A 22,625-nucleotide genomic window follows, 5' to 3' on the forward strand; every position below is an offset into this window, starting at 1 on the left:
TTCTCCTTCCATTTCAGAACAGAGGCTTCTCCAAGAAGAGTCACACCTTCCTGCCTAAAATATTTAGAAAAATGTCTACTCAATCAGCGAAAGAGAGACCCGAGAGTTTGCAGTTCCCATTCCTGGACGACGAAGACACCATCTCCACACTCAAGGAATCCAAAACCTTTTTCATCCTCCGGGGCCTGCCTGGCAGCGGGAAGTCCACCCTGGCCCAGGCCATCCACGATCGGTACAAAGACGCCTGCAAGGTCATCTCTGTCGATCACTATAAAATCACACCGGTAATAAGAAGCTCCATTCCTGAAGAGTACTCCAAGGTGGACGAGGATCTAGTTGACTATTGCAAACGGGAGATCAGCGTCATCGTTTTGGATGACACTCACCACGAGCGGGAACGGCTGGAGCAGCTCTTTGACATTGCTGACAAGTACCGGTACAAAGTCATCTTCGCCGAGCCCAAAACCCCCTGGCGCTTGGATTGTCCCCAGCTGAAGGACAAGAATCAGTGGAAACTGTCTGCGGAAGAGCTGAAGAAGATGAAGCCAAGCTTGGAGAAGGAATTCCTCCCCATGTATTTTGGGTGGTTTTTGAGCAAAAGAAGTTCAGAGATCCTGAGAAAGGCTGGCCAGGCCTTCTTGGATGAGCTCGGGAGTCTCAAAGCCTTCAAAAAGGAGAGTAAATACTGTATGTATAGACATGGCCTTACCATGTTTTTACCTGTTGATGTTAACAAGTCTGATCAGCTCCTCAAGCCAATTTCTAGTTAAAGGTGTCAACAAGAAAAGCTTTTTAAAGCTACTAACCTGGTCCCCATCGCTGCCAAAGTTGCTTTTTAAGTAAAAATAAATTGAAGGGTTGTTCCCAAGAAGTTCTGGCCCCCCAGGGCACTGGGCTCAGGTGGCAGCAGTGGGACGTGGGGTCCTGGGTGTCCCCTGGTTCTGAAGGGTTGGGTGGGACAAAGGCAAAGAGTCAGAGAGAAATGGGAAAGGAAAGGCTGAACAATCCCCTCCCTTAAGGGACTCACATCATCAGGGTTAAGACAAGCCACAATGACATGCAGAGGCTTCTTTTCTCTGGCTCCATCTGTGGTGAGCCTGGGGATAGGGAGGGGCTCAGTTACCCATCCAGTGCTCCCCAGCAACCAGAAAGATGAGGTGAAGGACAGGGTGGGAAAGGGACCTGAGATGGGACTTGGGCTCGTGGAGTGACACTGGGGGGGATCACTTTGTGACAGTGATGTTCTTTACCTGTATTTGCAGTTGCTTCTGCTATCGATGATCCCAAAATAAAAATAGATCTCACCAGCTACTTCGTGAAGAGGCCACCTGGGGTCCTGCACTGCACCACGAAATACACCGAGTTCGGGAAAGCAGCTGGAGCTGAGGAATACGCGCAGCAGGAAGTGAGTGCTGGGGTCCCAACTCCTCTCCGAATCCCCAGTGTCCCTCCCTCCCTCCCCAGCAGGGAGTCCACGAGCCTTGGGGTGGGCTGGGGATGGGCTTTGCTCTGAGCCAGAGGCCAAAGGTAGAGACAGGAACTACGTCCACGTGGCCCGTGCAGGAGAAAACTCAGAATTGTGGAGATGGTGGCTGTTTCCTATTTCCAAACAAAATACTCCCACCCTCTCTCCAGCATCACCTCCGACGGTGTGAGCTGAATGATGATGAACTGAGGTATTTACGCTCCCAGACAGATTATTTCAGAGCAGATAAGCCCAAGTTAAATATCGGAATTTGTGAAGGATAAAGATGTACCCAGCTCCAAATCCACAGAGCTGGAGTGTCAGGCCCTGACCTTCTCCTTGCACTCGATATTTTAACTACATCACAGCAAGAGATGCTGTGAGCAGCCACCTTCCCCTGAGCCTGGGGACAGTGACAGCGCCGTGAATCCCCACCCACAGGCACTGACACTGTTCCACGTGCGTCTCCCTCTCCTCCAGGCCGTCAAGGCTTCCTACGGCAAAGGCTTCACCCTCTCCATCTCGGCGCTGTTCATCACCACAAAGACTGTCGGGGCTCGCATCGAGCTGAGCGAGCAGCAGCTGCTGCTCTGGCCCGGGGACGCCGACAAGATCCTGCCCACGGACAACCTCCCGCGGGGCAGCCGGGCCCACATCACCCTCGGCTGCGCCAACGGCGTCGAGGCCGTCCAGACCGGGCTCGACCTGCTGGAGTTCGTGAAGCTGGAAAAGGCGGGGAACAAAGGGGAGCAAGTGGGGGAGATTGGAGGAGGGAAACTGCTGTATTTTGATAACGGTATGTGGATGCTCAACCTCTCTAAAAAGATCGATGTGAGGGCGATATTCTCGGGATACTACGGGAAGGGAAAACTCGTGCCCACGCAGAGCACCAACAAACGAGGATCTGCCTTTAGCTCCTGCACCATCATCTAGGAGCACGGGCAGGGCAGCTCCTCGGTTTGTTTTTAAAAGGCAAGTAACTCCTGTAACCTTAAAGTGTAAAGAGAAATAATTGTACCTTTACTAAAGTCAACCCTCCTGCCCACCCCAGTGTGAAGCCTCTGGGGAGTTATCAGCCTCAGGACAAGGAAGAAAACAAGCAACTTCTGACTGAAACTGTCATGGATTTTAACGGGAGAGTTTTGGAGGGAACCAGCCAGGGTGTCCTGCTTGTTTTCTTCCTTGGAGGAAGATCAACTCTGGGCTTTTATCGCTTCCCTCTGAACCACAATCGTTCGATCTTTACCTGTCGGCACTGACCACAGCCCGTTGGTCGCTGCTCTGAAGCCAAGGGAACTGCAGGATGTCCCTCCCCTCCCACACCCAGGGACTGACATCAGCTGCAGCCGATTACGGGGTCAGAACCAGCGCGTGGCTCACTCCTGTCAGGGGTGGTCCCTTACCAAGGGTTTGGCCCCTAAGGACAGACCTTGCTGAGGGCAGCAGGTCCCGGCAGCCCCAATCTCAGGCTGGTCCCGCAGCTGCCCAGCTCCAGCCCAGCTCCTCCTGGAGGAGGGCACAGTGCCAGGTGATGTCTTAAAGACACCGACCACAGACTTAGGGGGAAACAAGTGAAACACCAGGACAGGCAGCCAGTTCCGGCCACTTCCCCCTACCTGGGCTGGACCAAGCACTGTCCCATGTCCTTGTCCTGTAGGGAACAATCCTGCCTTGGCAGGGAGTGGAAGAGATGAACTAACATCTTTTCCATCTTATTTGATAGAAACTAAAATCATGTCTGAAGTACAGAACTGCACTTCATGCAAGATTTTACTCCCTTCCTCTAATGCACCTGAATGTTAAGAGTTAGGCTGGAGTAACCCCGTAGTGTAGGAAGCGGAGGCACCGTAACCGCATAACTCAAGTCTGCTCAAACCTAAACCCTGGCTGGAAGTTACTGACCCAGCACTTCTGTCATTAAATGTTTGACTGAAACCTGTGTTTGTGCTCCACCAGGCCCCGGTCCAGCAGGGCGGTGGCTCCTGGGCACTATTTAATATGAAGCTCCACTGATGGTCCCAGGTCAGGTCCCAGCTCGGCCTCCGGCTCTGGCTCAGGGCCTGGGGAGCTGCAGAGTGACATTAACCCACACTAACACTGTAAATACTGACCGTGTTTGAGGCGTGGGCTGGGCTGGGCTGGGGCTGTCACTGGGCACAGCTCGCCCGAGCCCAACACTGCCGGGGTAAGGAGTGTTTCTCCTCCAAACGTTGAGGCCAAAAGCAGGGAGAGCTCTGGGGCTTGTCTGGAACCAAACACTCTGCTAGGAAAGCAAAATAGTTCCTGCTGTTCCAAAATGAAGAATGATAATAAGTTCCCATTATAACATAAAAAAAAGTGAGCTATAAACCCACCTAGATCACCTGTGACCCTCCCTGCCCTCCATGGAGAAATCCTTCCAGCTCCCACACCAGTGGCAGCTGAGTGCCCAATGCTCAGCCAGGGCCTCTCCTGACAGAACCTCAAGGGTTTGCTCCAACAAAGCTCAAAAACACCCTTTGGCAGCACCTGCCCAGGGGCCAACTGAGCCCACACCCCCAGCATCCAGATCACTCCAGCACTGGAATGCACGGCTGGAACATCTCCTTCATCTGCCTGTTCAAGAACAACAGTGACACTGTCGTCGTTTGAGTTTTTATTAGTTTGTACATCATATACAGTTTATAATAAAGTAAAACCGATTGCATATGGGTCTGCTCAGGCTGATTCCCCATACAAACACAGCATCAGGAGTTCTGCTAAGGAAGTAAACAACAAATATTCACATTTTTACCATTCACATCCTAGAAAGGTCCAAGAGGGACAGGACAGTCAGTACCGACACGGAGCCTGGCTGGGAGAGGATGAGGAGTTTGGCAAAGCGATGGGACAGCGATTGCTCCATGCAATTCCCCTTTCCTCCCAGGGAAAGGTTGAGCTATGTACACTGAGGTAAACATTCCGAATTCCAATTCAGATAAATACGGCAGCGCAGGGACAAGCTCCTCTCCAAGTGGCTTCGCATCGGCGCCTGGATTTGTCCTGACTGTTCTGTAACGTCGTGACCACCACGACTCACATGCACTGAGGGGCTTGGGGTGCTCCGCACGCAGCCCCTCTGACTCTACCTCACACCACACTCTGTCCACACGAGCCATTAAGGACAGCAGGGATGGGGATGGGGCAGTGGGACAGGCTGGGATGGCAGCCAGGCTCTCCACAGATCCTGTCCTCCCAGGCCATCCTCCATGCTCCAGCTCAGGTGCAGTGTCCCAGCTCCCCACTCCCAGCAACAGACCAGAGCTGTCCCTCTGAGCTCAGGTCTGGGCAAGGGAAAACACCCAACGCTGCTCTGAGAAGGGATAACCCCATCCCTGACAGCAGCAGGGGGAGAGCCGGGCCTGGCAGGAAGGCCAAAGAGTTATATGCCAGCTCCTACAGTCACACAGGGCCTGGGGCACAGGGACGCCCAGGAATGGCCCCTCCAGCTGCTGCCACCTGTCCCTGCCACAGCCCTGCCACAGCTGCCTGGGGACCAGCACCGCTCCAGGGATGGGGTGGGTGCAGCACAGGGGCGTCCTGTTCCCTAGGGACAAGGCACGAATTTAAACAGGATGAAAACCATCCACTGGAGATAAGGGAAGATGTAGAGTTATTACTGAAACTGAGGAAGTCATTTGGAAGTGGCAAAGCAGCGCGTGGCCCGACCCTGTTTGGTGGCTGCGGAACTGGGACCGGCGCAGCTGGACAGGGACTGGCACCAGAGCTGGACCAGCCTCTGTGCCAGAAACACCACGACAGCACAGCAGCTTCCACTCTGTATCCCAGCAGATACAGAGTGGGACCCACTATTCCGTGGATAATGGATAATACTGTTGTCCCGGAACATTTTTTTCTTCCTCCTGTTTTCCAACTTGCATTCCTGTATTTACAGCAGCTGTCAGCACTGGGGATCCTGCTCACTGAACACTCCTGGAGTGTTCAAACAACAAATCTGGTACCTTCTGTGTAGCCAAAGCAACAAGGAGCCAGTCAAAGGGGGTGACCAGAACCCCCTGAATGGTCTTCACAGCTTTCCAACCCAAACTACTCCATGATTCCATGGGCATGATCAGGCAAAACCACATCCAAGGGAAAGTCTAACAGCCAAACAATTCCTATCTCCCTGCAAACACTGCAGTCCCACAGCAGAGCCCACACAGGCCAGCTCTGCCCACAGCCACACTCCCCACACACTTTTCCTGTAGTTGACAACTTTCCTGGAGAAGCTGACAGCTGCTTCTTGAGCTGTTCAGAACAAATACTCCCAGCACGACTGGTGGAAGATCCCCCAACACACCAGCCTGGTCTGCCCTCAGCCATGGCAGCTCTGCTCTCTCCAGGTCTTTCCCATTTGGCAGGAGCTCTCACTGCACCAGCCATTCCCCCCTGGGGGACCCTGGGCAGGAGCTGCCAGGCCAGAGCTGGCCAGGAGTGACACCAAGGAGCAGGAAGTGTCTGACCACACCTGATCATGTCCATCCCACCACGCCTGTGCCTCAGGGGCAGCACATGAAGCACCTGCCTCCTGCACCTCCATCAGCTCCTTGTCCTTCTAGAAACAGCTCAGGGACAACATCCCTTGAAGACTACAATCACAGTGTCTGTGGCAAATCCCTACATCCAGTGGCTCCCGTGGAGCCAGAGGACATGCAGGGGGGCTGCGAGCAGCTGGAGCAGTGGCACTCCTGTTTCCTATGGCTACACACAACCACAACCCACAGACAATAACCTCTGTGTGTGGAGGCAACGCTCCAAGCAACACTCATCTGAGCACATTTTTTGGAAAGAAGTAGTCCCATGCCCCCAGGCTGTGCTGGGACGCGATGGAGGTCACAGTGCCACCTGTGCTGCTGCTGCCCTGAGGTGCTGGATGCCACCAAAACCTGCTCAGCCCCGCTCTGTGCAGAGAGGAACAGGGACAGAGCTCAGGGCATCCTAGTGGAGGGTGCCCCTGCCTATGGCAGGGGGTTGGACTCGATGGCCTTTAAAGGTCCCTTCCAGCCCAAACTGTTCCGTGGTTCTGTGCCTTCACTTTGACTCACATAATAACGCTCCGTAGAAAGTCTTGGCACTCACCATATGAATATTTAACTACATTAAATCATGCATTCATGTACAGGTTATAAATAGCTGCTGTATACGTTTTCTCTCCCAGAAGCAGAGCCATCCCACTCCTGTGCTCAAAGGAATGGGCTCACTCACAGCTTGGAGAGAAGGAAGGGAGGAAGGAAGCAGATTGCACTTCCCTGGGGCAGGGGGAAATGAGAACAAACCCACTGACAGACACAGGACATGGCTGTGCTCAGCAATGGGAGACTGAGAACAGCCCAGACTGTACAGTGACAACAACACACAGAGAACGAGACATCATGGATCTGGAACACCACTAGAGAAGCCCTGTAAACTGATTTACAGTGCCAGGAGAGCTGGGGGAGGATCGATGTGCATAGACCAGGGTTTCGGTTCCCCAGGGATTCACCGTTTTGGAGCCTGAAAGGTGCCAGGACCCAACTGCTCTTGGTGCACCTGGGTGGGTTCAATCCCTCACACTGGTGTGAAGGACCTTGGAATAAACATGGTAGAGTCGGGTTTTGAAAGTATTACTCAGCACTGGCTCACTTGGAAAGCTGAGTTTCAAGTGAGTTGTAAAATACTCTATTCTGCAGTGCTAAAATTTAAGCCCTTAAATTTTCCCTCTACGAAAGCAGATTGTCAAGAATCCTGACCAAAGACCACAGCAGGACCACAACAGCACTGTCTCTGCTGGAACCACTGGGACCTTGCAGCCCCATGCTGGTCCCTGTCCCGCTGGAAGGACACGCACAGCCCTCGGGAGGGAGGAAGACAAAGACATGGCATTCAGAGCCATCACCTCGTGCAATGAACTCACTGCAGTGTTTGTTCCTGCAGAAGGAAGGTAAGTCAGGTGTTACACAGAGTCAGTGTCAGGTTCTCTCTCCGCACAGCCCGGCCTGTGAGCACCAACACCCCTTCTCTGAGCAAACTCTGGCCTCCAATGGCCCTGCACTGCCAGGTCAGCCCAGGACCCAGCCATGGCCCCACTGCCCCTCACTGAGCACCAGCCCAGGATCCCCAGCCACGGCCCTGCTGCCTCTTGCTCCCCTCACACCCCATGCTGAGCATGAACCCTCCACAGACAGGACTGAACTCAGAGCACCCGGGCAAAAAGGTTCTCCACTCTCTAGAGAACAGGGGAGAATTCCAGGAGCAGAGCCCTCTCCCAGGTAAGATCCTGCTGCAACACCACCTTTTAAGTGAAAACCAAATCCATCTGGACATGGCTCTGGGCCAGAAGCTCATCCATCCCTCCAGCTCCCATCCTGACACCGCACAAGAGAAGTGAGTAGAGACTGTCAGTTCAGAGCTGGGCTTTGCATTTCCTTGCTGCTTTGGATGAGTAAATCACTGCCAGGAGAAAACCACTTGGCCAGGTTAACCAACCAGCCCAGCTGCTGCACACCAGGAGCTCAGCACTGCACATCTCAAACCACCCACAATCCCTGCCTGAACTTCACTTGGCAATGAAAGACTCACCCACATCATGGATCAGTAACAGGAAATCACACATCAAGCTCAACAAAATCAAGTTCAGCACAAATATGAAATATTCAAGTGGATTAATTAAAAAAAGTACAGTGAAGGAATTCAGCCCAGAGCAAATTCAATATTCCCTTAAACAGGACAATCCTGGGAACACAAAGCCCTTAATTCCAGCTGCATCACAGGGAATTCTCACATAAGCTGCTCTTTAAACTCAAAGCAGCATTTCTCTGATACAGAATTGTAAGCTCACACATTATCACTAAAGTTAATGCCCGAGTGGACCTTGGGAGAACCATGGGAAAAAAAAGAAATAAAAAGAGCCAAAAATCCAGCTGGCAGGTGAAACAGGATTGTACAAAACTGGATTGAGTGTTGGCAATATTTCCAAAAAATTAGGATAACTTACAAGTTACTCGAAACCCTGGACATGCTGCTTCAGAGCCAACCAAAATAAACCAGGAGATTCCTTCACCCTCTCACACATGGAGATTCCGGGAAAATGCCGGGAAATCCTCTGTGCTGAGGGGCAGGAGCAGCTGAAAGCATGGGCCAGCATGGAGGGACCAAAAGATTCAAAGCTTTATTTTTATTTTTTTTTTTTAATAAAGTTAACAGTAAAACAAAATTCACAAGCCTTCCCCTCCCGAGCTGGTTTCCTCTTCACGCACACAACACACAAACAGAGGCTCCAACCCAGAAATGAAACTGCTCTAAGGACAACGAGACGTGATGGAGGAGGAGTCTGGGGCTGTCCGTACTCGAGGTTAAAAGAAGCAGATCAGGTATGTGTGGTTTTATTTGTGTTTGTTTGCTTCTTAGCCAAACTGGAAAAAGAAATTTCCAGGACCAGAAGCTGAAAAAGAAAATGGGAGATATCAGGACTTTCCAAACTCAAAGACAAAACAGTTCAGTGCAATCCGAAGCAGCACACGGATGGCCACACCCACACACACCTCCAGAACAGGGAACGCCCGGCCCTTGTGGCTTTTGAACCCAAAACAACCAGAACCAGCCACCAGCCGAGGCTGTACAGGCAGAACTTCCCATGCTCTCCTCAAGCAGCACATCCACTGGGAGCCCCAGCTGCCCTGTCAGGGATTCCATGTACTTACGACTCCAAGGCTGGCAGGAGCACACCTCACCTACCTTCGAAGCTGAAGCCTCCCGGCCCGCCAAAGAAGGCCTTGAAGATGTTATTTGCATCAAAGTCTACAGGGAAGAGAAGGAATTCATGAGCTGCAGGGAAGCAGCCAGTTACACTCCCACAGTTCAGGAGCTGTCAGTTCACTGAGAGGGTTTCAAAGGGGGTGAGCAGGGACACAGGGCTGGCTCCGAGCCCTGGCACAGCAGCAGCAAACAGGTAAAAGCAGCTGTCACAGGGAGAACCTGTCAGGAGGCAGCCTAAGGGTTTGGATAAGCAGCATTCAGGGATCCACAGTTACACTACTTTACATGTCCTGTGATAGATTTCTGCCTAATGGCAGCTACTGCCCACCAACTCAGCCAAAGACAACACCCACCAGTGTCCCAGCCATTTCCCAACTGGAAACACTCAGTGCAGCTCTGCCATCCCAATGCTTTCAGCAACCAAACTGAATCAATTCATGGAATTATTCCCAATGGGAGGCTTGCTTTAGGGCCTAAGGCAGACTCTTAAGGGTCTGATCTTGTTAAAGGCTGCCATGCCAGAGCATCATAAGGAACACTGACCTCCCATATTCAATCCATCCTCTTCCAGATCCTGCCCGCTGTCGTAGCGGGCCTTCTTCTTGGGATCTGACAGGATTGTAAAGGCTTCACCAACCTCCTTAAATTTCTTCTCCTCTTCTTTCTGTACTTCTGCACTTGCCCCACTGTGTCGATCTGTGGATACACAAACAAGCAGGAAGAAGTTATTAATTTCTAGTGCAAATGGAAAACAAACATTCCCAAACTCCCGTCCCAGCACATGCTCTAAATCTGTGGGGTCAGAGCTGCCATTTGTCCAGAAATTCCCACTCCCATATGCATTCCTGCCTCAGTGATGGCTGTACAGGGCACACAGGGACTGCTCTGGGTACCTGGATGGTGCATTAGTGCTCGTTTCCTGTAAGCCTTCTTGATCTCATCTTCAGAGGCATTTTTGTCCACCCCCAGGATTTTGTAGTAGTCTTTCCGTTTGCTCTTTTTCAGTTCCACCTGTGCGTTCTTTAGGAGCTGTTTGTGTTCTGGAAAGGAGCACAAGGCCAGAGGAGAGGGGTTACTTTCTCCTACCCACTTCAGGCCACTCAAAAAGCAAGGGGACAGTTAAAATGAGAACCAAAACCAGACATTCTGAACTCAGTGCACTGTCTCAGCCACAAGCTCAATTATCGTCTCAGCATTCAATGCTGGGAGAGAAACCAGACCTGAGACAGGCATTTCCAGTGCTTCCAAGGGCTTCTCCATACTGTTCTGCTGGGGTAAAAGGCTGCAAATCAGAGCATATTGTGGGGAAAAAAGCAACAACAAAAAAAATTGGCAAGTAAGAGAAAAGTGTGAACACACACAGAGTGCCCATGTGCTCACCTTTTGTTTTCTCTGTCTGATAAACCTTCTCATAGTCTCTTACAGCATCTTCATATTGTTCTGTGTCCATGTAACTGTGGAAAGAAACACTGGTGGTCAAGGTGTCCTTCATAGGAACATCAAAGAGGGCTCAGTACAGCTGTCTGGGGGGATGTTGATTAAGAAAGAGAAATGCCCTGGACTGCAGCAGAGTCATCAGAGGGGCCCACACAGGGCCACTGCCAGGGAGCCCAGACACCTGCTACTTGTGGGAGCTTCCCTCATCTCCTCAGCAGTGTAGGGAAAGGAATAAACTGAGGACCCCTCAGTGCAGAATCTTCCATTCAGTTAAACTCCAGATTTGTGACCCCGTCCCTCAGAGCTGCCGGGAGGACACTCCTGCCCACACACCTGCTCAGGTGCCCGTGCCAAGGTGCACTCACCACTGTGCCCTCCTCAGGTATGCCTTGATGTACGTGTCGTCCAGTTTCACCGCGTTCGTGCAGTCGTCGATTGCTTCTTCAAGTTTCCTAAGCTACAACGGCAGACAGAAGTGAGCAAATCCCCAACAGAGAACAAATTCTGCATCATGCTTTCAGGCAAAGGAAAGGTGTGAAGAATCTGGGAAAAATCTCACTGGTTCCTAGGTCTAGGAATTTTTTTTCAATTCCCCCCAAACACTGAGCTTTTGCTCCCTTGGAAAAAATGAGAAGCTTGGCCAGTGACATGGCAGAGCTTCGTGGTGCTTCTGTGTAAGAAATGCACTCAAAACCAAGGGTTTTCCTGAAAACAATCCCGATTCTGTATCCAAGCTAATTCCCAGACAGCAAGATAACCTTAAAAATATTTAAAAGAAATCTTTTTTAGAAAAAGAATTGTTTGTTTTCAGACACAAACAGCCATGTAAAACATCTATTATGTTGTCTCCAGTTCATCCCACTTCCCAGGTTTCGGGAACAGCCTGTGTTCTCTTGACCGAGTGCTGATGTCTGGGGAGCAGCAGCAGAGGGACAGCTGAGGAGGAAACATGCCCAGAAGATATGTTTCTGGATGGGAACTGGGAGCACTGACACATGACTGACTGCTTCTCTGGATAGTGCAGGACTAAAATTCAATAGCAAAGCTGGAAGAAGTATCCAGGGGCTTTAAAGTAGGTCTTTTTTTAAGATTAAAAAGCAAACCAAGACATGACTTACAAGAAGAATTAAGAAAATAAAGCTGTTCATTTGCAGGAAGGAAAAACAGGGACAGGGATGCCTTTTGCTGACTAAGATAAAGCTACAGCACGTCCCTCCTCTCCCTCCCACTCTGTGCAGCGCAAATATTTGAGTTTTGTTTCTGCAGGAGTCAACTGCTGGCTGACGGGAACTGACCCAAGTGTTGTGCAAGCACAAATCCCTGACACACTGCCCATGGCCCCAGAGAGATGCAGCTGCCCAGCAGCCAGAGGAGCCTGTGCTTCCCAGAACAACTGATTTGTGGTTTATCACTGACATGATGAGGGATATGACAACAGACACCTGCCAGGTGACCGTCCCTTACCTTTGAATTAACCGTCCCCCTGTTACAGTAGAGTTTGGCATTTGTTTTGATATTATTTGGGTCTATTCCTAGTGCCTCTGTGTACAGTTCATATGCTAGTTTGTAGTTGCCTTTCTTGAATGCTTTATTCCCGTCTTCCTTCTTCGCTTTAAGTGCTTTGGCATTCTGAAAGGAAACACACCTGAGTCAGGACACAAGGTCAGGGTTCAAGGGGACCAAGCACCTTGTTCTGCTGGACAAGGGCCCTCAAACATAACAGTTCTAATTTGGTTTCAGACACTACTGCAGGACACAAGCCACAGTTTTGCTCCAGCAGCTGAAACAAGCTGGAAGCACTTTGACTTTCCCCCAAGAGAAGCGCTAAGGAAGAACCAGTGCCATTTCCAGGCATTCTCCACAGCAAAAAGGTTGCCTAATTTTTAAGATGAGAACATGACAGTGCAGTAAATTTAAGGATTAAAATAAAAGGACCGAGAGCTCACTTTTTGAGGGCTTATACATGTGAACACATTAGAAAAGTCAGTTAAAGAACTACACCAGGAAAGGAGTAACATGAAGGAACAGTGTTAAATGCAAGTCAGGCTGTGGGTGGATATTGGATACGAAAGTCAGGAGTTCCTTTAAAAATGATGTATCTGGGAACAAAGAAGAGTGAAGGGGAAGCAGCTTCGAAGTATCACAATCTCCTGAGAAACAGCTTCCGGCAACTTGGGTTTATGGGGTTGTCTTTGGGAAGGGCTGGATACACCGCCTGCTCCTGGAGGTCTGGGAATGATAATGCTGAGAGAGGGAGAAGGGATTGATCCAGTTGAATCAAGTCAGGTGTTTGCTTTAAAAAAACCCCAAATCCTGGTAATTTTGCAGTCCCTTCTCCACCACTTACCCGGCAGGCAAGACAGGCCTTCTCGTGGTCCGGGGCCATCCTGAGGGCCTGCACGAAGAACTGCACGGCCTTCTCGATGCAGTCCTCGTAGTACAGGCACAGCCCGCGCACGTACAGCGCGTCGGCGTTCGTCGAGTCCATCCGCAGGATATCACTGCAGCAACAGCAAGGAAGGAAATGTTCCCCGTTCCCGCCTCCTTCTGACCTCCACAAGCACCTTCCTCTGCTCAGCTATCCGGTTATTTTATCAAGTCCATGGTACAGATGAGCCAAAAGGACGTGAACCTGCTCGAGCAGGACGGCTGGCTGGGAGCAGGGTCTGGATGCAGCTTCCCGGGAAGATTAACAGGGATAAACTCACACATTCCTCCTCCTCCTCCTCACAGTGTGCATTAAGGACTATTTCTTTTTTATATTCCCTCATTTACCCCGGGTGTGGAGCACAGGCAGCAGCCAGGACACCCCCTAGCCCTCGGACACTCACCTGGCCACAGACTGAGCCTCGGGGTACCGGCCCAGCAGCGCCAAACACTCGGCCTTGAGGATTTTGAACCGGTGACATGCGGGAGCAAACTCCAGAGCACGATCCATGCAAAACACAACCTGGGGTGGGAAAAGCCACAGGCGTGAGCAACAGCAAAGACCAACGGCCTAGTCTGAACAGCTACACCACGTCTGGGATTTGTGTTTGACCAAGAAGGTGAGTGCGGCTGCTGGAGACACATTCACCGGAAAATTTTCCTCGTGTGCAGGTTTTTTTGTCTTTTAAAAGGGCTTTGTGTGCCAAGATCTGAGGCATCTGCTGTGTTACTGTGACAGAGCACTACACAAGACTCAAGGGACACCTGTAGGAGGTCCACCCCTTTAACTCTTCTAAACTGTAAGCCCTAAAGAAAGAGCCAAAGAGGACAATCCTGCCCCTGTTTCCTGCAGTATAAAGACACTTGGAAGAGACAGCAATTCAATAGATTGAGACAGTTTGGACTAGAGAAAACACAAAAAAGTACAGTATAGGAGCTGATCTTCCACTGGCCTGCCAGCCATGGGCAGGGTGAGCTAATGGGTCTTTTCCATCCCTGCTCTCTGCGGGGACATCTGCACGAGAACGGGGCATTGTTCCCCAAGGTTCATCTGCTCCCCAGCCCGTGACATCACGGGCCCTGCTGTGGGAAGCACTGTGCTCCAGAGCCAAGGGCTCCTGGGAGAGGCAGGAGCAGGAGCAGCTCTCCAGAAACAAAGATCACGTTTCATGTGAGCCTCCCCAGTGGAGTGGGACCAGGGAAGTGAGGGACAGACACAGGATGTCCAGTACAGGCATGGCAATTCCTACACATGAAATTCAGATTGACTACACATCCCATTTGCTCCTCAGAAACAAGGGGTACAATGATGGGATTTACCCTTCCAAAATCTTGAGCTTAGCCTAAGAGTCAGTGACCTGAACAGCAAGCTCAGTGTGCCAGACAATCTCCTTTCTGGGCCAAATCTGAGCCTTACATGCATCCACTGCACAGAAACAGTTGCATGGGAAGTGTTTGGTGCCTTTCAGATTTCATGCTGTCGTTTCTTGTTCTATCAGGTTAGTACCAGCTGCATCCTCTTACAGCCCTTGGGAAGAAAGATTTGGAAGCAGTAAGATGAGTGCCCCATGCAGATCTGCATTGCTCCCTGTGTGACCCTCACTGGCACATGGCCTGCCTCTGGGTTTTTGTTGTTTTGTTGGTTTTTTTTAAAGAGCTGAGAAAGAAGAATCCTGGATATGCATTTTAGGAGTAAAGCATGATTAAATGCTGCTGCTGACAAAATCTGTCACAAACAGCTCATTCGTGGCTCCACTCATCTTGCAAAGCAAATGGTGACAGAGGACACTCAGCCTGAGCCAGTCACCTCCTCACTTGTCATTCAGTCGATGCTCAGGGAGCACAAGCTCTGCCCCTTTCACAGCTGACACAGTTCACCAGCCAGCCTTGCTTCAACAGATGTGGCACAGCACCTCCCAGACACCCGACAGGGAAATCAGCCACACACCTTGCTGCACAGGCCAGGTCAGTTCTTATATAAGACCACAGCAAACAAGTTCATCTCACCTTCCTGAAATCCCGTTTCTCAAAATCCACCTCGGCTATTTTTTCATACTCAAGCACGGTCGTGGCATTCTTCAGCTGAAAGACAGAACACACAAGTGCTGCAGGACAGACTCTGCTCTGAAATGCCACCAAGTCAATCCCCGAAGTGTCAGAGCCAAATCTACTGCAGACCATGGGCTGATAATGCAGATGACATGAATACTTTTGCTGGCATTAAAATCAGTTTGAAATTAATTGACCAAACTGGTAGCCCAGGAAAATGTACCCTGTGAAAGGGACAAAACAGTGGCAGCTGACTTACACCACTCTCCATTTTTCCTCCGGAGAGCTGGGGGAAAGACCAGCTTAGCCTCCTCAGCATCTCCTGGGGCCAGTTAAATCTGAAGACCCTCTTACCTCCTGCTGTGCCTGGGTATTCTTATGATCCAGTTCTAAAACTCGTTGAAAGCAGCGACTGGCAGCCATGGCATTCCCTAGGGAAAGGTGGCACTTCCCTTCCCGCAGATGGCCCTGGGAACAGATAAAAGGGAGTTGCAAGAGCTGCAACAGGTGCAGACAAGGTACTGAACGAAGAGCCCCAAGTTCTCCACGTACCCGCACAAAGCTGTCGTCCAACCTGACCGACTGCTGAGCATCCTCCAGTGCTTCTCGGAACCTCCCCAGCATCATGAGCGTGGCAGCTCTGTTCCCATAATAACTGGCATTATTGGGACAGGTATCTGGGGACGATGCAAGACTCACTGTCAGTGTAATGCAGCAGCTACACAGCTTGTGACACTCATTAAGAACATTGGCCCTGACTGGCATTATCGATCTGGCAACATTTCCCAAGGTAATCAAAGCAGGCAAGAAGTTTCCATCCAGCATGTACTGTCAGAAACCCTGCTGGTGTGTTTGAAATCAGCAATCAGCTCTGATTTCTAGATGTGGTATTCAGCAAAGACTGATATGGCCATCAGCTCTTCTCACCTATGGCTTTCGTGTAGTAGTTGTACGCTTCGTTGTAATCTTTCTTGGCATAGTACGCGTTTCCTTGCTCCTTGAATGCTTCTGCTTCTCTGAAAGGAAGCAAAACACCACATTTTCAGAGGGATTCTGACCATGTTGACCATTTGATCCCCAAGCAACCTCAGAATAACTCTTCAATGGTCCAAACGCTTGTAGCTGATTGCTGTGAGATCTCAGCACACACTGCTCAGGGGAAAGCAGCACACCTTGTGTCCTGCTGGCTCTCAGATACTCCAGCCCTTTAGCTGGGTCATGAACAGGGATAACGGATATTTCCTGGCCAAATATTACAGGGATGCAACAGCAGCCTAAAACCACCCTTGAGTCTCCTCAGAGAGTCCAGCAGAACTCTTTGGTATGGGGTTTATCCAATAGCCCCCTCCAACAGGCAGAGCACAACAGACAGCACTGCCTCTCTCAGAAGTCCCATGTACTTAGGAACAAAGGCCAAGAAGAACAGTTTCCACATTCAAAAGACAGCTAAATCAAAAAAGAAATATGGGTGCAAGCCTCCAGCAGAAGCTTGGCACTGCCTTGGCAACAGGTCCAGAAATAGTCCTCACACTCAAGAACAAGCGTTTGCAGAGACAGTTTGGGACATTTAAAAACACACAACATATGGTTTAAAGCAGCTTCCCTTAAACTCCTGAAAGCAAAGCTTTCCCTGAGGGAAATGAAACCCTTCTCTCTCTCTTCCCTCATCTCCCTTCACCCTTCCAGACGGGCAGTCCGAGAGGGAGTGCACACCACGGTGCTGGAGCTGGGAACACGAGCAATGCTCTGCAGGCCAACCAGGGAGAGAACAATGGGAATTGTGTTGGAACAAGTTCCCATGTTTTCAGCCTCGCTCAGGCTGCCATTGGCTGTTCCCACACAACCATCTCATGCAGGGGTTGTTTTCAGTGAGCCATCGAAGATTTCCCAGCTGGCAGAACAATGGACACAGGGAAGAGTGCTCTTCACTTTCAGTTTTAACTTTTGCTCCAGGCTACATCCTGGCCTGGCCATGCCATGGCCCTGTAGGAGTCACACTCTGGGAGAGCCCAGAGCCACACGCTGTGCTCAGCTGAAATGGGATGGTAACAACTGCAGCAGAGAGAAAGGGCAGCGCCCGCACCCACTGCCTCGGGCTCCCCAGGCAGCTCCTCCTGCTGCTGCTCCAGCAACAGATTAACTCACCCGTGGGAGACAGGACACTGCCATCCCTCCATTGCCTCAGCCCTCCCAGCATCACACCTGAGGCAGATGCTGCAGCCTGGCTCCTCCTCAGGAGCCAGCACCCAGCACAGCCCCAGCACAGCACAGCACCCTCCTGGCTGCACCATCTACCACAAGGATTGCCTGCAGGATGGATCCATATCACAGGCTTTGTCTGATTAAAATGCTTCCAAACACAACCACCTCCTTTGAATATTACAGATCAAACATCCAAATACAGTGGAAAAACTACTCAGCAATTCTGCACTTCTGGAACCTGGGCATTAAGAAGTTTCACCGCTCTCTTGTTTCTGTAATGGTAAATGGAAAAGAAAATCACAGATCCTATGAAAGTTCCTTCCCTCAGAAGGTGTCTGTTACACAATTTAAAGTGTGAACAGTTAATGGCAGAACTCACCTGAGCCACCACTGCAGCCTGGCACAGCAGGCCCCAAGTCACAAGTCTTTTAGCAATTTTACTTGTCATGTCATGAGGAATCACTGCCTTATAGACACAGCTGGGTGCCAGAGCACCCCATCTGCAACAAACTGCTGGGAAGAGCTGGGAAAATGGGAGAAAGAACACATATCCATGCAAAACCAACTTTCACAAAGCTCTGGTACTCTGAGATGCCAGAGAAACACCCCCACACAAGGATTACCGTTTTCTCCTCTTTTTTATTGGCCCATTTTCCTTTTAAGCATTTTAACACAGATCGATGTATCAGCAAGTCACAGTGCCTGGTGTGACACTGGCAGAAAGGAGAGCACAGCTATCTGCTGCTCACACGGCCCAAGTTTAGTGATGAAAATTGTGAAAGAAGCAGCAAATCACCCCAAGAGCACGAAGGGAAAGGAGTTGCTGGAGCTGCCAGGCTGGGCTCGAGCTCCCAGCCCCAGGACAGAAGCAGCTCTGCCCCGTTGTGCCCCGCTGACATAGGAGCACACAGAGCACACAGCCCTTGTTTACCACAGCTCCGGCTCCAACAAGGAGAACTGCAGCCCCTGATCTCACTGGGGATTGTTTCACCCCAAACAGATGCTGCGGCCTGAATGAGCTCATTCTGCCTCCCGCGCCGCTGGGCCCTGCGCTCCCCACTTGCTACTTTTGACACTGAAGAAGAATCGTGCTTTGCTAAAAATACACCCCTGGCTCAATGGGTGGCTTTGTGACAGGGTCGGTGTCTTCGCGGGGCCACTCCACGCTGGACGCAGACACGGGCAAGAACTGCTCCAAGGGGCTGGGGAAGAAGCTTGTCTTTCATGGCTCACGTGCACCACGGGCACAGGAGGGCCTGGTGGGAGTGATTCTCCCTGCGAGCAAGGCAACTCTTTTATTCTCTTTTATAATAATTTCGGTTGGAAAATACGTCCAAGATCATCAAGTCCCACCTGTGACTGATCACCACCTTGTCAACTAGACCAGTGCACTGAGTGCCACGACCAGTTGGACACCTTCAGGGACAGGGACTCTCCCACTCCCAGGGCAGCCCCTTCCAATGCCTGACCACCCTTCCTGTGACAGAATTCTTCCTGATGTCCAACCCGGATCTCGCTGGCACACCAAGCTTGTGTGATCCAAGCTTGAGACACACCAAGACAAACAGCAGCTGTGTGTGCCGACGCTCCCTCGCATGCCCAGGCCCCAGGATGGAGCTCACTGCCTGGCTGGTGGGGATGATCAAAAAAAACTCTGAGGCATCAGTGAGGAAGCAGCACAAGGCTCCTTCTCCTCCCCATGCCCTGCTGAAAGCTCAGCCCCTGCTCCTTCCCAGCACAGCAGCGCTCAGAGAATCTGTCCTGCGCACAGTGACAGAATCCCACGCTTGCCTAACAACTCCTGCCTCCTCCTCAGAGCTTCCACACACTGCCCCCACTCGAGTGCCGATCGTGGCTTCCACCCCCCCACTCCAGCTCCCAACAGAGATTCCTGCAGACCCACCACGCAGGCATCTCATTTTCTGTCAGGGGAACCTCTGGGGATGTGTAACCCCACAGCTCTCGGTCCAGGTGTGCTGGCACAGCCCCTGGGCAGGGACGTGCCAAGGCAATACCACCACTGACAGAAATCCAGCACCTAAGCAGGTGGCAGAGTCGCTCTCTCACAGCTCTCCTGACCCTCACTCCCACTCCACCGCCTGCCTCTGTTATGAAACAGTGACAAAATCCTAAAATAGCCAGGATTTAAGGAAGGGTCCAAAATCCTGTCCTGGCCAAGCAATCTTTCCTGTGAGGCTCTGACAAAAGGAACACACCTGCCTTTTCTGAGCAATTCTTGCAGAGACTTTTTCTTTAATAGGATATGGTATGTTTATCCAGCATTTCTGGGGTGAAATCCCACCCAGATTCTCAGCTGTCAGATGTTACTCAGCTGCTGGAGTAAAATAAGTTTGGTGATCTCAATTCAGTTTACAGCAGGCAGATGTCTAGAGTTTAAAATTAGCCATCGTGTTTGCCACTGGACATACAATACTCTCCCCTCCCTTCTTCCAGGACTTGGAAGAGAAGCTAAACACTCTGCGTGCCAGAGAGATACACAGGGAGACTCTTAGAGAGAGACTCTTCCTCAGGTGAGGTTTGACACTGAGTGAGGATTTAGAGAGATAAAAGAATATATATTTACAACTTCCTCACGAGGGGAGTGGAGGCGCAGCACCAATCTCGCAGGACCTGAGGGAATGGCCTGAGCTGTGTCAGGGGCAGGTTAGACCGGATATTAGGAAAAGGTTCTTCCCCCAGAGGGTGGTGGGGCACTGAACAGGCTCCCCAGGGCAGCAGTCACACACACTGCCCTGTAACACACGTGATCCCCGGCTGGGCAGCGCTGACCTGCCGAGGCAGAGCAGAGCCCGTTTCCTGGCACATCAGCTCCCCCAGTGTGCCAGGTTGGCTCTGTGCAGCAGCACAGGCACCACCACAGAGACTCACAGCAGCCCCGAGCCCGGGAAACCCGAGTCTGGACATGCAAGTACCTGCACGGATGGGCTGAGGAATCACCCACGGGAACGTGCCGGTGAAGGTCAGAACTGAACCCGAGCCCACAAGGTGCACAAACCCTGAACGTTCCCTGTACCCGAGGGCAAACTCAGAGAAGACCAAAAGAGCAACAAGAACCAAAATGCACCACAAGAAATCCAAGAACTGACCCAAACTTCCCCTGCAGCCATGAGGGAGAACGGCAGCTGAGCCCCAACTTTAATTGTGCCGTTATGTAATTCCCGGAGCTCGGAATTAACCTAATTCCCAGCAATGGCTCCATCACTCCTGGCAGGCCCACAGCATAACTTTTGTGAGATGACAACCCATGGAAAGGTCTAGAATCAGCCAGAGATTGCTTTTTTGAAGGAAGCAATTTCTTTTGAATGAAGGAAGCTAGCCAGCTGTAAGAATACCATGGGAAAACAACTGCACTTACATCATGATTCACCCTAGAAAAGCAAAGAAAAAGGCTGGAACTGTAGGTACAGATCACTTTTTCCTCGTGGATAAAGCAACTGCCTAAGTCAGACATTCAAATACTCTGTAGATGCACAGGGGACCAAACAAGATCATCATAAGATCATCATTCCACAAGAGTAAAATGGGCTGAATTTATCACCTGGGAAACTCAAGTGCCCATTTATAGGCAGAACAGGAGTACTGGAGCCTTCTCCAGGCTATCCCAGAATGACGTGGTGCCCCTCAGCCCACTCCCCTCCCTCCTGCCAGTGCTGCCCTGAGAGCTGGTGAGAAATGACGTGTTCCAGAGAAGCCTCACCAGGACTCGCCTCACTTCATGGGAACTGCACTGGAAAAGCCTCTTGCTGCTCACCAACACCTGCTGAACCGACCAGTGACCCCCAGCCAGGCCTTGCCTGGAGCCTCCAGGACTCCGTGGGGGCTGTTCCGCGCTCGTCGCTTCGCTGCGGGAACGATTCCCCACGGAGGCACCAACGCTCCCCAGGTCTGCACTGAGGGCACTACAACCTCACCACGGGATTTTCCCAACCATGTGAGGTATTTCTTTTCAAGAGGCTCCCACATCCTCCAGAGCTGGAGAAGGAGGAGAAAGATCCAGCCTGGAGCCAGAACCCAGAGCTGCCAGGAAGATGACAAGGAAATTCTCCCTGGCAAAGCTCCAGGGACCCAAGCTCGCAGAGCAGCTGGGAGCAGGGAAAAACTGTTCCCATGGGTGAGAAACCTTTAAAATTAATGAAGAAACAAGTGAGCTTTTGGGGGTGGCCCAGCCCTGCTCATCAGCTGCTCTGCACTGATGCACTAATGGATAAAATTAACACAATTACATCAACCCCTTCCGCCAGGACCCCAACAATCCATGAGGCAGCAGCAAGACAATAATTATCCTGTGACCACACTCCATTCCTGTGCCCTGGACACCCTGGGAGCCCCCTGGCACGTCTGCAGCTGCTGCAGGACTTTAGTTACAACCACCCTGAAATGAAGATCTCATTATCCCAAAAACATGAAAAGGAAACATTGTGAAGGCAACTTGGAATACTCTGTAACTCCTGTCTGCTGGACCTAAGGAGGTGCATGGCATGGTATAGCCAGGAAGGGAAGGAAGGAAGAGTGCTAGAGGTCGCTGCCAGCAGACACCTGTGCCTTCAGCCAGGCTTTTACCTCTGGGAATTTTTACCATTTCAAACACTACATTTCCCTCGCCCAGGGGCAGGAATGACGTGCCTACGCAGGGCTTCTATGAGCCTCAGCCAGGTGCCTCTTCAGCAGCTCCTCCTTTCCTGCTCAGCAGGACCTCCCCAGGGAGCTGCTCCTCAGGCCTCAATTGCACAGAACCCCTCAGGCCACACATGGGAGTCTGAAACCACTGTTCCTCAGAGGCCACTTTTGGTTTTGTTTCCTCTTTTTCATTCCATTGGATAATTATCAGGAGCCATTCCCTCCCCTCCCACAGGAACTCCCTGGGAGATGAGCCCAGCGTCCACCGCTGTGTAACCAGTGGAGTTTCCTGGACATGGATCTTCTCACCTCCTGCCCTCAGCGCTCCAACTTGCTCACTCCTGGGAGGTAAACCTGCAGGAAGGGTCAGGCTCCCACCGCCCCAGCCTCGGGGACACGGTGCACCGGAGAACTGCAGGGACACGGTGCAGGAGCTCGCAGGAGCTCCCGGGGATGGAGCATTCCCGGGGGAGGGCCCTGCCCAGGGCGTTTCTCCCGTTATCCACAGCAAGGCAGGCCGGGGCAAAACCCACCACGGGCAGGTTTCAAACGGACCAGGGACCGGGGGACTGGGGTGATGAAGCAGCAAAGGGCGTCAAATGTAGGAGTTTGAAGCCCCCCCTTCGGCAGCTGTTCAATCCTCCTCCTCCTCCTC

The 22,625-nt window shown here is 51.4% G+C and overlaps 2 protein-coding genes across 2 annotated transcripts; one reads left to right on the forward strand and one right to left on the reverse strand.

The window, feature by feature from the left end:
* Nucleotides 1-14: 14 nt before the first annotated feature.
* CNP (2',3'-cyclic nucleotide 3' phosphodiesterase) lies at nt 15-4,150 on the forward strand. Its single transcript, XM_029964436.1, has 3 exons — nt 15-687; nt 1,263-1,405; nt 1,946-4,150. Exons 1-3 carry the CDS (start codon nt 72-74, stop codon nt 2,396-2,398), a joined length of 1,212 nt encoding a protein of 403 aa, XP_029820296.1. The 5' UTR covers nt 15-71; the 3' UTR covers nt 2,399-4,150.
* Nucleotides 4,151-8,094: 3,944 nt separating this feature from the next.
* On the reverse strand, nt 8,095-22,432 carry DNAJC7 (DnaJ heat shock protein family (Hsp40) member C7). The gene is made up of 15 exons (XM_029964447.1): nt 22,369-22,432; nt 22,280-22,304; nt 16,058-16,146; nt 15,683-15,807; nt 15,485-15,598; nt 15,089-15,163; nt 13,486-13,604; nt 13,002-13,155; nt 12,119-12,283; nt 11,020-11,111; nt 10,598-10,671; nt 10,111-10,257; nt 9,761-9,913; nt 9,197-9,259; nt 8,095-8,903 (listed from the first exon to the last, which is right to left on the reverse strand). The coding sequence occupies exons 1-15, from the start codon at nt 22,430-22,432 to the stop codon at nt 8,866-8,868; spliced, it is 1,497 nt and encodes a 498-aa protein (XP_029820307.1). The 3' UTR covers nt 8,095-8,865.
* Nucleotides 22,433-22,625: the final 193 nt, after the last annotated feature.

This window comes from Manacus vitellinus, unplaced genomic scaffold, assembly GCF_001715985.3.
Source record: "Manacus vitellinus isolate BGI_N305 unplaced genomic scaffold, ASM171598v3 scaffold_72_pilon, whole genome shotgun sequence".
Classification (NCBI taxonomy): domain Eukaryota; kingdom Metazoa; phylum Chordata; class Aves; order Passeriformes; family Pipridae; genus Manacus; species Manacus vitellinus.